The sequence below is a fragment of the Mus caroli genome, unplaced genomic scaffold (genome assembly GCF_978045245.1).
Source record: "Mus caroli unplaced genomic scaffold, Mus_caroli_1 scaffold_19, whole genome shotgun sequence".
NCBI classification, from domain to species: domain Eukaryota; kingdom Metazoa; phylum Chordata; class Mammalia; order Rodentia; family Muridae; genus Mus; species Mus caroli.
Genome location: NW_028227274.1, coordinates 78,478,847 through 78,492,665, shown reverse-complemented (window position 1 = coordinate 78,492,665; position 13,819 = coordinate 78,478,847). Strand labels below are relative to the sequence as shown.

The 13,819-nt window shown below is 49.7% G+C and overlaps 1 protein-coding gene across 3 annotated transcripts in view; it reads left to right on the top strand.

The window, feature by feature from the left end:
* Nucleotides 1-13,819, top strand: part of Kcng2 (potassium voltage-gated channel modifier subfamily G member 2) — a 77,365-nt gene that overhangs the window by 43,282 nt on the left and 20,264 nt on the right. For all 3 annotated transcript variants that reach the window (XM_085833669.1, XM_029471838.2, XM_085833670.1), the window contains one exon: nt 5,758-6,455. In XM_085833669.1, coding sequence (XP_085689795.1) covers nt 5,793-6,455 — 663 coding nt within the window. In that variant the 5' untranslated portion in view covers nt 5,758-5,792. The remainder of the gene's footprint in view (nt 1-5,757; nt 6,456-13,819) is intronic.

The window sequence follows — 13,819 nt, the reverse complement described above, 5'->3', positions numbered from 1 at the left end:
TCAAACCCATGAGCCTGTGGGGACCGTTCTCATCCAAACCGCCATGCATGACATCCACAGTCAGGAAGCAGAGAGAGATGAATTCTGGTTGCTTGGTGCTCTCCTTTTTAACCAATCTGAGATGCTTACTCGTGGAATGGTGCTCCCACTTTCAGGGTGGGTGTTCCCACCTCAGTGAAACCCCTCTGGAATCTCCCACACAGGTATACCTAGTGCCGTGAGTCTGGCATGGTTCTACGTCCTGTCAAGTTGACAATCAAGAAGAGGAAGCAGCATAGCGCGTTACCGTCAGCCTTCTCTCAGTGTCTTTCCTCTGCTTGTCACATTTCCTGTGCTGCGTCAGGCGACTCACACCTGGCCCCACCAGGCTGAGCACCCACAGCCTGGGCATGTGTGTTTGCAATTCCTAGGTTGTCTCAGTGAAAAGTTTGTTTTGCTGGGCAGTGTTTAGGGAAACAAACTATGAGCATCAAGGGAGGCCCTCGTGGTGAACACTAAAGGCAGTGGTTGTCAGGGCTTACCACTGTTCCCGTGGACAGTACTGGGTTTCCCCGGGACCCACCCGCTCAGAAATTTTTCCATTGAGATAAAATCATACAGCATTTCACTTACCATTTTAATTTAAGTATACAGGCCAGCAGGTTCTTAAAAAAAATCCATTAACGGTGTTGTAGAGCTGCCACCCCTGTATAGTTTCAGGACATCTTTATCGTGCCAGGGGAATTCGGCACCTACTAAATGTTTATGTATCATTACCTCTTTTCCACTTGATGGCCACTAACTTTCTGTCTCTGAATGAAGTTACCGTGGGCATTTCACATCAGTGGGTTCATACTAGGTGACCTTTTCTACAAAGTCTTCTACATCTGGCATACCATGCTCAAGTTCTGTTCATGTGACAGTCATACCTCACGGCTTTTGTCTCCAGAATGTACCGGGCTCTGGTTCCTCGCTGGCCACTTTGGTTGGATTCATCCTTTGGCTATTTTAAACAACACTGTATAAGCATGTTCGTATACATCTTAGTTTGGCTGTATGTTTTCATTTCTCTCAGGTACTTACGTAAGCGTATAGCATGTGTCGTGTGGTAAGGTGACTCTATCTGATTATTATTTTTTAAGATTTATTTATTTTATGTACACAAGCACACTATAGCTGTCTTCAGACACCCCAGAAGAGGGCATCAGATCTCCTCACAGATAGTCGTGGGCCATTACATGGTTGCTGGGAAATGAACTCAGGACCTCTGGAAGAGCAGCCAGTGCTCTTAACCACTGAGCCACCTCTCCAGCCCCAACTCTTCTTGCTCTTGGGGGGGGGGTCACTGCTGACTCTTCTGTGGGGCTGTGCTCTTCAGTGTCTCCTACCATGTGTGAGGTTCTTGTGTTTCCACATCTTGGCTGACATTGGTTTTACCGTCTGTTTGGTGTGTACATATGTGTTTTATGCATGTGCACATATGTGTACATATGTGTGGAAGCTGAGGTCAACCTCAGGTGTCATTTTTCAGGAGCCATCCATATTATTTTTTGAGATGAGGTTTCTTCCTGGGACCTAGGTCTTGCCAGGTTATCTGGGCTGGCTGCAGAGAGCCCTGAAGATCAATCTGTCTCTGTCTTCTCAGACCTGATACTAAAAGCACTCACCTCTGTACCTGCCTTTTTACATGGATGTTGGGGTGCTGGGGACCGGCTGGGGACTGAACTTGGTTCCTCAATTTTATGTGGCAAAGTGTATGAACAGTCCTGTATCTCACCCAGACCTCCTCAGTCAGAATGCTTGCCCATTGAAACAAAACCACGTAGAATGATACTTGATTTTTTAATCATTATAAACTATGCAAGTCAGTGTTTTAAAACACATTGCCAGTCATTGGTGACTATCGTAGTATACTTGTACATTGAGCTATCTCCACAACTCCTCTGGTTTGATTGTAATTAAACAAAGTGGCATCTCTCTGTGTGGCGAGGGCCATCCCTCCACCTGCTGGCCACAGGCATCTGGTGGGACACTGGCCTAACGTTTGCCCTAACGAGGCTCCCCCGGATGCTTAACAGTGGCCTCTCCCTCTGCTTTCAAAACGCTCTCGAAGCCTTCCATAGACAGTTAATGTGAGCCATGCCAGTATGGCTCTCTGAAATTATCTGGCTTGGAGTTTCTTAATGCATAGATTGAGGGATTCCATCAAACATGGGGATATTTTTATTGTTTGGGAATTTCATACACACATATAATATGTCTTCATCAAGTCTGCCTCCCATTCCCTGGCCCCTGATGTCTCCTCTCTCCTCACCACCGCTATTTCCTCCTCAGTTCCGTGTGTTCTTTTGTTGTTGTATTTTTTTTTTTTTTACGTGTCCCAGCATGCCACTTAGTACTGCCCGCATGTACACGAGGTAGCCATCATGGATCATGAGTAATCTCTCAAGGGCCGCATCCTATAAGAGAGCTGACTCTCAGATTTCGGGATTTTTTTTTTAACTGTTTTGTCAACTGTTCATTTGTTTCACCTCTCCCTCCTTCCTCTCCTTTCGCTGTGTCTCTTACCCAGGGCAGTGGGCTTCCTGAAGGCTGCTTGCCAGTTTCCTGTCTATGCCTAAAGGGGGCCCTTTCGTGAGGCTTGCTTTCATCCTGTGCCTCTGGGGCCTTCTCAGTTGTGCAAATGTTCATCTTATGCCCCACACTGTTCAACTCCAGTATTCTCTTGCTTCCTTTTTATGACTTCTGTCTCATCGATACTTCTTACAGAGACATTCTCATAATCATTTAGGTCAGCCTTCGGATATGGCTGGCTCCCTTTAGCTTTTTTTGTTTGTTCGTTTTTGTGTTTGAGACAGGATCTCTCATTGCAACCTGGAACTTACTCTGTAGCCCAGGCTAGCCTCAAACTCATGACTATCCTCTTTGCCTCAGTTTCCCAAGTGCTGGGGTTACAGCTATGCATCATTACCTCAGGATATTCCTTGAACGTATTCCATTTAGTTTATTTAGTCTTTTTCTGGTGAAGCTGATGCACAGGCTCCCTTAGGGACCGTTCGTTTTAGTTGTTCTTTTCCCGCGTGTAGGCTATTCTTTCTCATACTTCATATTCTTCATAATTCTTGTTGTTGAAACCTGACATTTTAAACAGCATAAGCAACAGTTATAGAAATCAGAGTGCCCCCACCCCAACCAGTGAATGGCCGTACTTAGTGGTGTTTGTTTGCACAGCGCATAGGTACAACTCGTGGTTTAAAGGATCAGTTTTGTAAATTTTGTAAAGGCTGTGTGCCCATCCTTATGTGGCCATAATGGCTCTGCTCCATTCGAGTCACAGAAAGAAAAGCAAACCCAGTCTTCGCAGATGAGCTGTGTGAGCTGGGGCCTTGCCAGCCCTCAGCCAGGCAGCCTAGATAGCTCTTCTGCTCACCTGCCTCTAGACCTGAAGGTCAGCCGGGGACAGCCTCGGAGGCTTCTTGGATATTTACTGAATTAACACACAGCCCCGCCTGCACCCCCCAATCCCAAAGCATCTTCCAGTTCCTTACTCCCCAAGCACCTCCTGCCCTCTGAAGCGCTTCTCCATCCAACTGCCTCAGGCAATGAATGCTTTGACAGACAGTCTTAAGCTGGCTGCATTGGCTCCAGGCAGGTTCCTGGTATGGGAGATAACAGCAAAGCCTTTGGGTCAGTCTTCTTGGAGGTTGGCGGGAGCTTTAGGGAACGGTGAGCCCTGTTGTGGTGTGTTCTTCCGGTGAAAGTGCTGGTATCCTTAGCGCAGGCAGTGTTTTTCAAGGACACCATTGGGTTGGAAGCATGGAGTGAGATCTCTGAACTGTGTGCAGGACATGGACAAGATGAGACCCCTGAGCATCGATCGAGGGTAGATGTGGGGTGGCTTCTCTGAGCTGGGATCAGGGTAGATAGGGGGTGACTTCCCTGCACTGGTATAGAGAAGACACAGAGAAGATCCAGTTGCTTCTCTCTCTCTTCTCTCTCTCTTCTCTCTCTCTTCTCTCTCTCTTCTCTCTCTCTTCTCTCTCTCTTCTCTCTCTCTTCTCTCTCTCTTCTCTCTCTCTTCTCTCAGATTTATTCATTATATATAGTGTCCTGCCTGCATTTATGCCTGCAAGCCAGAAGAGGGCACCAGACGGCATCACAGATGGTTTTGAGCCACCATGTGGTTGCTGGGAATTGAACTCAGGACCTCTGGAAGGGCAGACAGTGCTCTTAACCTCTAAGCCATCTCTCCAGCCCCAGTTGCTTTCTCTTAAGGTCCTTATGGCCACTGACAGTTTTTGGTTAGTCTCAAAGTCCCACAAGAGCTAGCTCTGAAGCTTTTTTACCCGTTTTTCATTACCTCAAGGAAGGATTGCAGAGCGCTTTATCCTGAAAAGTATTTTCACATAGGATGCTGTGGTTAGAGCGGAGGAAATTCTTTCCTAAAAGGTGTGCTGACAGTTACCATTTGCCTGCCTGTCTGTCACTATAACAATACTGGGGGTGGGAGGGAGATGTCCCCCAACAGTAGTCAACCAAGGTGTTCTCCCTGGCTGGTTGGTCTAACCTGGACCAACTGGAACTTGCCCATCAGCCATGCTCTTGTTACTGTTACCATAGCTCCGAGTGCCTCTGCTGAACCTCTTCCATTCCAGGAAGCAAAGTAGCACTGCAAACAGTAGATTGGAGGGAGAGGGGAGTCCTCTGGAAAAACAGCAGAAGTCTCCTTGCAGTCAAAGTCTTTAATGTTAGTAATAGCCCCCCATTTTTTTTATATAGAATACTCTAGGACAAGTGAGCCTAGTGGAGAAAAAAAATGTGTATGCCAAACAGTTGGCATAGAAACCTGAAGCTCCCAGAGCATCTGAATAATTTCTGTGGGTACCAAACAGTTCCTCTGACTTAGAAACCAAGGCTGGCTGAAAAATCGGGCACTGTGGGTTTCCATCTTCCTTGATTGGTGATTCTCAACTCCAGCTGTGCAGCAAAATTACCTGGGAGCTTTGTTCTGAGCAGAGCAGACCTCGGCCATCATGGAGATGTCAAAGATGCATGAAGCATAAAAAGGCCTGGTGCGGTGCAAATATCTGTGAGATGCAGGCAGTTTCCTCCGCGAGCACCGGAGTCCCGGACCCCTCTCATCTGTGAAGATGCAGGCGGGACCTCTAAGAAAAACTGCCCTGGTTTCTCATATACAATTATCATATCTTTCTTTACATTTTCTTTACTTCCTACGTTGTGCTCAGTGTTTCTCATTTGGCTTTAAATGTTTCTTTATAATTGGTTCCTTTTAATCCAGTCTAGAGCAGTGGCCACACAGAATTTTGTAAGTCTGCTTCTAATTTACCTCTCCTCACCTTTAATTTTCCTCTACGACTTCGTTGGAGGGTTGATAACTGAGCTCTTTTTAAATACTGACATATAAACCAGACATATGGGTTTGTAAAAAGCCTTATACTACGTGGCACAAACCCTTCTTGAGTCTAGGGTTCTTTAAACTGGTTCTGCCCACGACCCTTCCTCGCCTGAGTAATCTTATGTGGTCCTGACTTCTAGGAGATGAAGATAAGTTAAGATACTGTATCTGCCTTCCGGGGTCCTCTGGAAATTGGGGGGGGGGGGGCGGGAATCCCAAATATGGATATGGCGGAGCCTTCAAGTGTGCCAGAGTTAGAGGTGCAGCTGGGATAGGAAGTTCCTGGCCCCCCAGAATCCAGATCTTTGGTTAGGCGGCCTTCTCAGATGGCCGCAGTCCTAACTCTGCGATTCCTTTTGCAGGCCCAGTCTCCTGATCGCGGCTGGCATATGGGGCCATGGCCCGGCTCCTGGGGCATCCGGAGGCCCCCGACGCGGAGCCTGGCAGCGCAGGCCGACGGGGCCGAGGTGGCCGCGGGGCCCGGGCGCGCCACGTCATTATCAACGTCGGGGGCTGCAGGGTGCGTCTGGCCTGGGCCGCGCTGGCCCGCTGTCCCTTGGCGCGCCTCGAGCGCCTGCGAGCCTGCCGCGGCCACGACGAGCTGCTGCGCGTGTGTGATGACTACGACGTGAGCCGCGACGAGTTCTTCTTCGACCGCAGCCCGTGCGCTTTCCGCGCCATCGTGGCGCTGCTGCGCGCCGGCAAGCTGAGGCTGCTGCGCGGCCCGTGCGCCCTGGCCTTCCGCGACGAGCTGGCCTACTGGGGCATCGACGAGGCGCGGCTGGAGCGCTGCTGCCTGCGCCGCCTGCGCCGCCGCGAGGAGGAGGCCGCCGAGGCCAGCGCCGCGCAGCCCGCCCGAGGGCCGCCGACCAGCCCGGGCCGAGCCCTGGGCAGCGGGCGGCTGGAGCGAGGCCGACGGCGCCTGCGCGACGTGGTGGAGAACCCGCACTCCGGGCTAGCAGGCAGGCTCTTCGCCTACGTCTCCGTGGCCTTCGTGGCCGTCACAGCCGTCGGCCTGTGCCTGAGCACCATGCCGGACGTCCGCGCAGAAGAGGAACGGGTGAGCGTGGGCGCAGCCTGCAGGGTCTGCGGCGGGACATGGGGGGGTGGGGGGGAGCCAGCATCAGGGAGGTGTGGCCAAAAGGCCACGTCCTGCACCTAGGTGGGATGCCAGGGATGCAGAGATTCCAAGGGCACATGCAGATTACTAGTCAAGAGTTGTCCACTACGCCCCTGCAGTGGCTAGAGCTCCAGGCTCCACACCCCTTTTCTATGCTAGCTGAGTGGTCGGGAGTGAGGGTCCACTGAGTTGATGCCTGCACCTTCAAACTTCGTTACATTCCGGGACAAGGATGCACAGCTTTTCTTCTGGTGCCCTCTCTGTATCTTCAACAGCTCAGCAAGTGGGACCTACAAAATCTAGACAAGGCAGAACGTTAAAGGTATCCAGTATCTAAAGAGTGTAGACCGGCAGTTCTCAACCTGGGGGCCAAACCACCCTTTCACGAGGGTTGTATATCAAATATTCACATTATTATGCATAACAGAAGCAAAATTACAGTTATGAAGTAGCAATGAAAATAATTTTATGGTTGGGGGGGGTCACTAGAACGTAAGGAACTGTATTAAAAGGTCTCAGCATTAGAAAGATTGAAAACTACTGCTCTGCAGAATTGTAATGGCCAAATTTGGATATCCCAGGGTTAGAGTGCCTTTGTGGAGAAATGAGGACTCCGATCTTGTTGAACGACCTGTTTCTTGTCCTCTTTTTCTCTGTCTTGTCCACCAATCCTAGAATGCCAGCGCCAGGGCAGGAAATGGAAACAGATTTGTTATTTGTGGCTAGCCAGTTCTTGCAACGACAAGAGGGGAGAAAACAAAACAAACCAACTTAAATGCATTTGCTCACATTACCATCATGGGAAGTTCTGGAAACAATTGGGAAAAGATATTATGTAGCTGACTGGGTCTGTGTTTGGGGATGCTGGGATTCCTGCAGAAGAAGATGTTCTACACTTGAATTTAGCTCAGTGCTACTCCAAGTCCTTCCAGTCTCTTCCCTCTGAGTAGATACTTCCAGCCTCCTCACAGATACCCCTCCCTTGGGCAGAGCTCTCAGGCCAGCTTTTTAGAATCCTAGCCTGTCCCCACCCAGTGCTCACCTAGAGGGATCAACTCATTCAGAGAAACAGAATTTACTAAGAGCTTGGCAGCCTTGGCTGCAAATTAAACGTAAGCGTAAACGTAAGGAAATTGGCTTGCTTCGTTATTGGGCATCCCAGGCATGGGCCAAGTCCAGTCATTTTAAGTAGTCATGAGTTTCTGATTCTAAGATGATACTTAAGGGAAGTTTGGCTCTCTTGGAAAGCATTTGGCTAGCTTAGACAGCAGAGGTGGGGTGGGGAAGAGACATTCGAAGTGTTGAATTTTGTTTGTTTGTTTGTTTGTTTGTTTTTGGTTTTTGGTTTTGGTTTGGTTTGGTTTTTTTGGTTTTTCGAGACAGGGTTTCTCTGTATAACCCTGGCTGTCCTGGAACTCACTTTGTAGACCAGGCTGGCCTTGAACTCAGAAATCCGCCTGCCTCTGCCTCCCAAGTGCTGGGATGAAAGGCATGCGCCATTACACCCAGCTTAAGTGTTGGATCTTTATGTAGTAATCACTCCATATACTGCTCAGGAAGAAAGGCATTTGGGGAAAACTGTCCAATAGAAATCAGGGGTGCCTCCACTAGAGATGGAAAAGTCCAAGCCCCAGATCCCCTCAAAACATCTGCTCACCCCCAGATGCCCCAGCTGTGTACACTTCCAAGCACCATCTTCCAAATTAAGTTACAATTAAACAGTGGTAAGCCCTGGAGAGAGAGAGAGAGAGAGAGAGAGAGAGAGAGAGAAATCCTCCAAGGTGTGTCCACACTGCTACCCAGTCTTACCCTCACACACTCCTCCCCCCTCCCCATCCCCTTCTCTAAGGAGAAGGGGAGCCCTCCTATGAGTACCAACCCCCTCCCCAACACATTAAGTCCAATCAGGACTAAATGCATTCTCTCCCACTGAGGCCAAACAAGGCAGCCCTGGCAGGGGAAAGGGACCCAAAGGCAGGTAACAGATTAAGAGACAGCCCCAGCTCCAGTTGTTAGGGGACCCACATGAAGACCAAGCTGCACATCTGCTACATATGTGTAGGGGGCCTAGGTCCCTGAATGCTCTTTGGTTGGTGGTTCAGTCTCTGTGAGCCTCCATGGGCGCAGAAGCATTCGTTCTTGTGAAAAGTGGTTTTTGACCCATGTAAGGGGTACCTGTGAGGGACTTCTGTATACACAGAGCGCTTCTGGATGTATTGGTTAGGCAATAGGATGCCATAGCTGCCTACACCATGTTCTCTGGGACACCTAAGGATACTTTGATCCAGAAGCTGCAGAGAATGATCCTCTGGGGTCTCTAGATGTTCAAGAAATGTCTGTCCTCTGCACAACTTAGTTGTACATAAGTAGGCAATGTTATGACCACCTCCCAGGAAAAAGCCTTATATCCCATCAACTGTTTTATGTTTAGTAAAACATACATGAAACTTGCCATCTTGCCACAGTGCAGCATGCAGCAGCAGTGCCATGCACATTCACATGTGTGTAGCTTTTACCCACCCATCTCCAAGACTCTCCACCTTAGAGATGACAGATCTGGAAAAGCCCAAGCCCCAGATCCCCTCGAAACATCTGCTCACCCCTCAGATGCCCCAGCTGTGTACACTTCCAAGCACTGTCTTCCAAATTCAGTTATAATTAAACATTGGTGAGCCCTGGAGAGAGAGAGAGAGGGGGAGAGGGAGAGGGAGAGGGAGAGGGAGAGGGAGAGGGAGAGGGAGAGGGAGAGGGAGAGGGAGAGGGAGAGGGAGAGGGAGAGGGAGAGGGAGAGGGAGAGGGAGAGGGAGAGGGAGAGGGAGAGGGGAGAGGGAGAGGGAGAGATTAAGAACAACAGAAAGTACAAGGGCTGGTTAGCAGGGAGAGCTGAATAAATAAGGTTAACCGGGAACCATTGATAACACTGGCTAGGAGCTCCATCTGGGACCGGTGAACTTGTTCCATAAGCTGCTGATGCAGAAACCACAGCCTGCCTTCCTTACTGGGGCACAGATCTGCCGAGTAGAGAGTGGAATTTCTGGGGATTGGCCAGTGTGGAACAGGGTTGGCCCCTTCCTGAGGCTATTGGATCTATCCTTGCCTTTTAGCTTCAGGCCATAGCTCCTCATTTCTTCATCACAGACACTCATCAATGTGACTTTCACTTTCTTGTCTTATTGACCCCAGCCTCCTGTGTGCACAAACCCTAGACCCTTGTCAAGCCCACCTGGGTAACTAGGCCAGCATCCCTTCTCAAGGCCTGTAACTTTATCACACTGCAAATTCCTTTTGCCTCATGAGGTGACATTTTCTCAGACAGTTTCTTGGTGGCAAGCAAAATCATGGTGCATTCCACGTAAGCCTGCTGCCTTGTCCTCTAGACAGAGTATTTCAGGTTCGGCCATGTGCTTTGTCTAGGTTGGGAGCCACACCTGCCTGCTCACCCCAGAGTTCAGAAGGCACCTTGTTGACCTGGTACCCTGTTCAGGCTGTGACCTGGGTCTGCACCAACGCCAGGACACCAGTGCTTGCTGCAGTGTCTGTGCAGATGTGTGTGTGTTTGCACACGGCCTTTCTGTTGGAGTCACATCGTCTTCCTACCTGCAAGCTTTCAGCTCCTCCTGTTGGTTGTAAAATGCTGTTCTCATGGGATCAGTATTTTCTCATATTTCTTGTGCTGTGTTCATAACTGCACACTACGCAGATATCCCATATCCTTTCCCTAGGGAATTGTGCTGTGACACTGTGCCTCTGCTGCACCTGTCTCCCAGTCCCAGCAGGCTGTGTCCTTGACCTAATCCCTGAGAGAGCATTCACTCAGTAGCTGTGTCTTTTGGAGAAGAAAATCTCATTGCTTTCCAAACCTATTGTGTGTTTTCATGCCGTAAAAAGTTATCAACCAACAGCCTGAAAATGTCTGGTCACAACATCTGATGTGAATTCTTTGACTCTTAAAAAGTACATTCTGGGGAAAATGCCATACCTCTTTGCTAAATCCCCAGGTGGACACCTCATGGCAATATGCAGATTTCCATGTTTTGCACACTAAATGGTGGCCTTGAGGTCACTAAGCAGGGTCTCAGCACCAGGTGCTGAAGGAGGTTGGAAGGATTGGGAAGACAGGGCCTGGAGTAGGTCTTGCAAATGGAGACTGGGCTCAATACTGTGTCTCTCTAAGCTCTTGCTCTCTTCTGTGGGAGACCTGCAGAGGAGACAGGAGTCTCCAGCACAGCTGATATCTTCATAAAGTGTCCAATGACTCTATAGCGGTCCCCAGGTTGGGGTGGAGGAGATGGCTCCTCTACCTTCCCCATGCTGCAGGCCAGTGTTAAAGTGTATACTCAGTTTTACATGCCTTTTCCTGAGGAGATGTGAACAAACATCTCTTCAGATAGACACTGGGGCAATGACTACCCAGTGAGTGTGTTAGCTGTACTTACAGGACCATGAGTGACCACTTAGGCAGCTCTGTTACTGAAAATCTCACCCAGCATGGGTGAGAACTCATGAAAGCTGCATCTCTGGAGTTCTCTACCTAGATTACAGGCAGCTTTGGCATCTGGAGAGATGGTTCAGCAGTTAAGAGCACTCGCTGCTCTTCCAAAGGACCTGCACTCCTATTCCCAGAACTCACATGACAGATCCCAAACATCTGTAACAACCACCCCAAGGGATCAGAGACCTTCTTCTGGCTTCTGAAGATAACACATGCATGGGCTACACATATATGATGCAGGCAAAATACCCATATACAATAAACAAACAAACAAATTCTCCTCTCCCAGTCACTAACCTGATACAGCACTAGAAAAGAACTTAGTGAATCCTATAAATTTCAGGAGCTTCCTGAACCTTGTAAGTAAACTACTTCTTGATTCTTACTAGCCTGTCTCCCCACTCTAGGAGACAATGTTGCAATTGAGAGGAAATAGCTACATAACATCAGAATCCTTAGGGACAATAGTGCTATTGCACTATAAGCAACACAGGCCCTGACCATGACTGGCCCTGACTAATATGGAGTCGTTCAGAAGTAGATGTCTTCTGAGAACTTACCTACAGAGTAGAGGTGACAGTGGAAGTGTGCTCTTCTCTTGTGTTGGAAGGTGCTGTTATTTGTAAGAAATGCCCAGAGGTCAGGCTGTGGGCTAGCAGGGAGGGGGTATGTTGCAGTATCTGTTTTGAGTGGTTCAAATGTGTGGAGAGACAGTGCACAGAGAATTTTATGCCAACAGATAGCTGCAAGGTTCCTTCCATGCGGTGGTGGCTGCTGTGTTGCCTGGAGACAGAGCTGAGCGCTTGCCTGAGCCCTGGCACACAGCGGGGACGGGCTGTGCTTGCCAGCCTGCCCGAGAACAGCCTGTCGCTGCTGAAGGCCCATGGGGTGCAGGGTGCTTTTCAGAATCCATCATTTCCTTTTGCACTGGGCTGTGTGGCTGTGCCAGTCACTGTTGCCTTTTGCTCACGTGATTTAATTTACAGCTCTTGTAATGAGCTATGGATTTCGTGCCTGGGGTTCCAGCTTTGAATTTACCGAGATTATTTCTGCAGCAGCCTGGAAATCTGGTGACAAAAGTTTCTGCTGTAAAGGCACATAAGGGCAAACACAGAGCTCTGCCACCTTCTGGCAGAGGGAGGGTTCAGCGGTCTCTGGGCCGGTTAGTCAGGTCCCCTAGAGACTTAAGTGAAAGGCTGGAGGCGCAGGGGGTTCACTGTCCAGCAACCATGGATGAACTGGGTTACCTGAACAGGAGGCTGGAAATGAAAAAGGATGGGGGGGGGTGGCACGAAGAGAGAAAGAAGAAGCCAAAAGTTTCTGATCAAAGCTTAAAGTTTAATAGTCAGCACTGCATTTACATCGGGAGAGCCCACAGCCCCATCCTTTGTTCCAGCTGAATTATGTTGTGAAGCAAGCTCAGTCTGCTCCTGTGGGAAATGGGCTCCACTTGGGTCCAACGGGGGGTGGGGGGGGGGCAAACACTTAAGGTCTGTTTAGCCTGCTCAAGGCTAGAGGAAGGACACACTCAATGTACACAGTCTCTAGCCAAGCTATCCCAGACCCGAAGCTTCTGCCAGGATCTCTGAGGGCCTAGGCACAGGCTCAGAGTAGGAGACACTGATGTCCTGGCCCCACGGACATGTAGGACTCTCTGTCACTCAGGAGAGAGGCCTTCTGTACCACTCATGTTTCCATAGGACTAGGTATGGCAGTCACAGAGGAGGAACATCTGTGGCTTTATCTAGACTCCCTCACAGGCACACCTGGAGATACGTCTGACCAACCCTGGGCCACCCCAGAGTCCATCCATACCCACAAAGCTTCCTATCACGTGAGCTCTGGCCTTTGCCCCATGCCCACCTTAGTGCCTATGGCTGAGGGGTTCTCCGTTCACTGGTACCTCCCGAGAGCCCTGCCAGATGGCAAACTGCACTTCCAGCACGGACACAGACAGACTGTGTATTTGTTGTCATTGCCTCTGACACAGACATACTGTGCATTTGTAGTTCTTGCCTCTGGACCATCACTGGGAACCTCTGGCTGGTTTCGTGGGGTGTGAAATCTGAAGCTCAAGGAGGCTCATCTCAGAACCTCAGGGCAGAGCTGAGGTGGGGGGGGGGGGTCTCGATTTAGAAGAGTTTGCAGAGGAACTACCAAGGGAGTGTCAGCGCTGGGCTCCCTATCCATGTTGGTATGAAAATGGCTGTTATATGTGACACTGAGCCATTCTCCCAAATTCTCAACATCAAAGCTCTTTCTACTGTCCCAGCATCTAGGGTGAACAGCATAGCCACTATCAGTGATGCACTAGTGCACAGGGGCCAGGTGGAATTGTTACTGCAGTGCACTAGTGCATAAGGATCGGGTGGAGTTGTCATGACTCACATTCAGCTATGACCCCAGGATAAGAAAATCTTGGTTGCTCTTCACTGAGAGGTGAGGCATAACCTGGTCAGTAGCCTTTCCCTTTGGTGACAGTGACAGATCACTGCCCAGAGCCTCTCTTGGGTGATCACACTAGGGACTGTCACCAGGTCCTGTCACAGCCCAGGAACTTAAGGGTAGAGACTTTACCTCACCTGAGGCCAGACTACTACAGGACCATGTGTGGTTAGGTCAGTGAGCTCTGGATTCCATGTACCCTGTCTGGCCAGCAGTGTGCTCGGTTGGTTTACCTGCCTGCTTGCAGATCTGTCTTTCAGCAGACAAGCAGGGGCATTACAAAGTGAGTCAGCATGGTGTTGAGCTGCAGTCAGGGGTCTGAGTCAGGTCTGTTTTTGTTTCTTTTGTTCCTTGGATTGCTGGGACT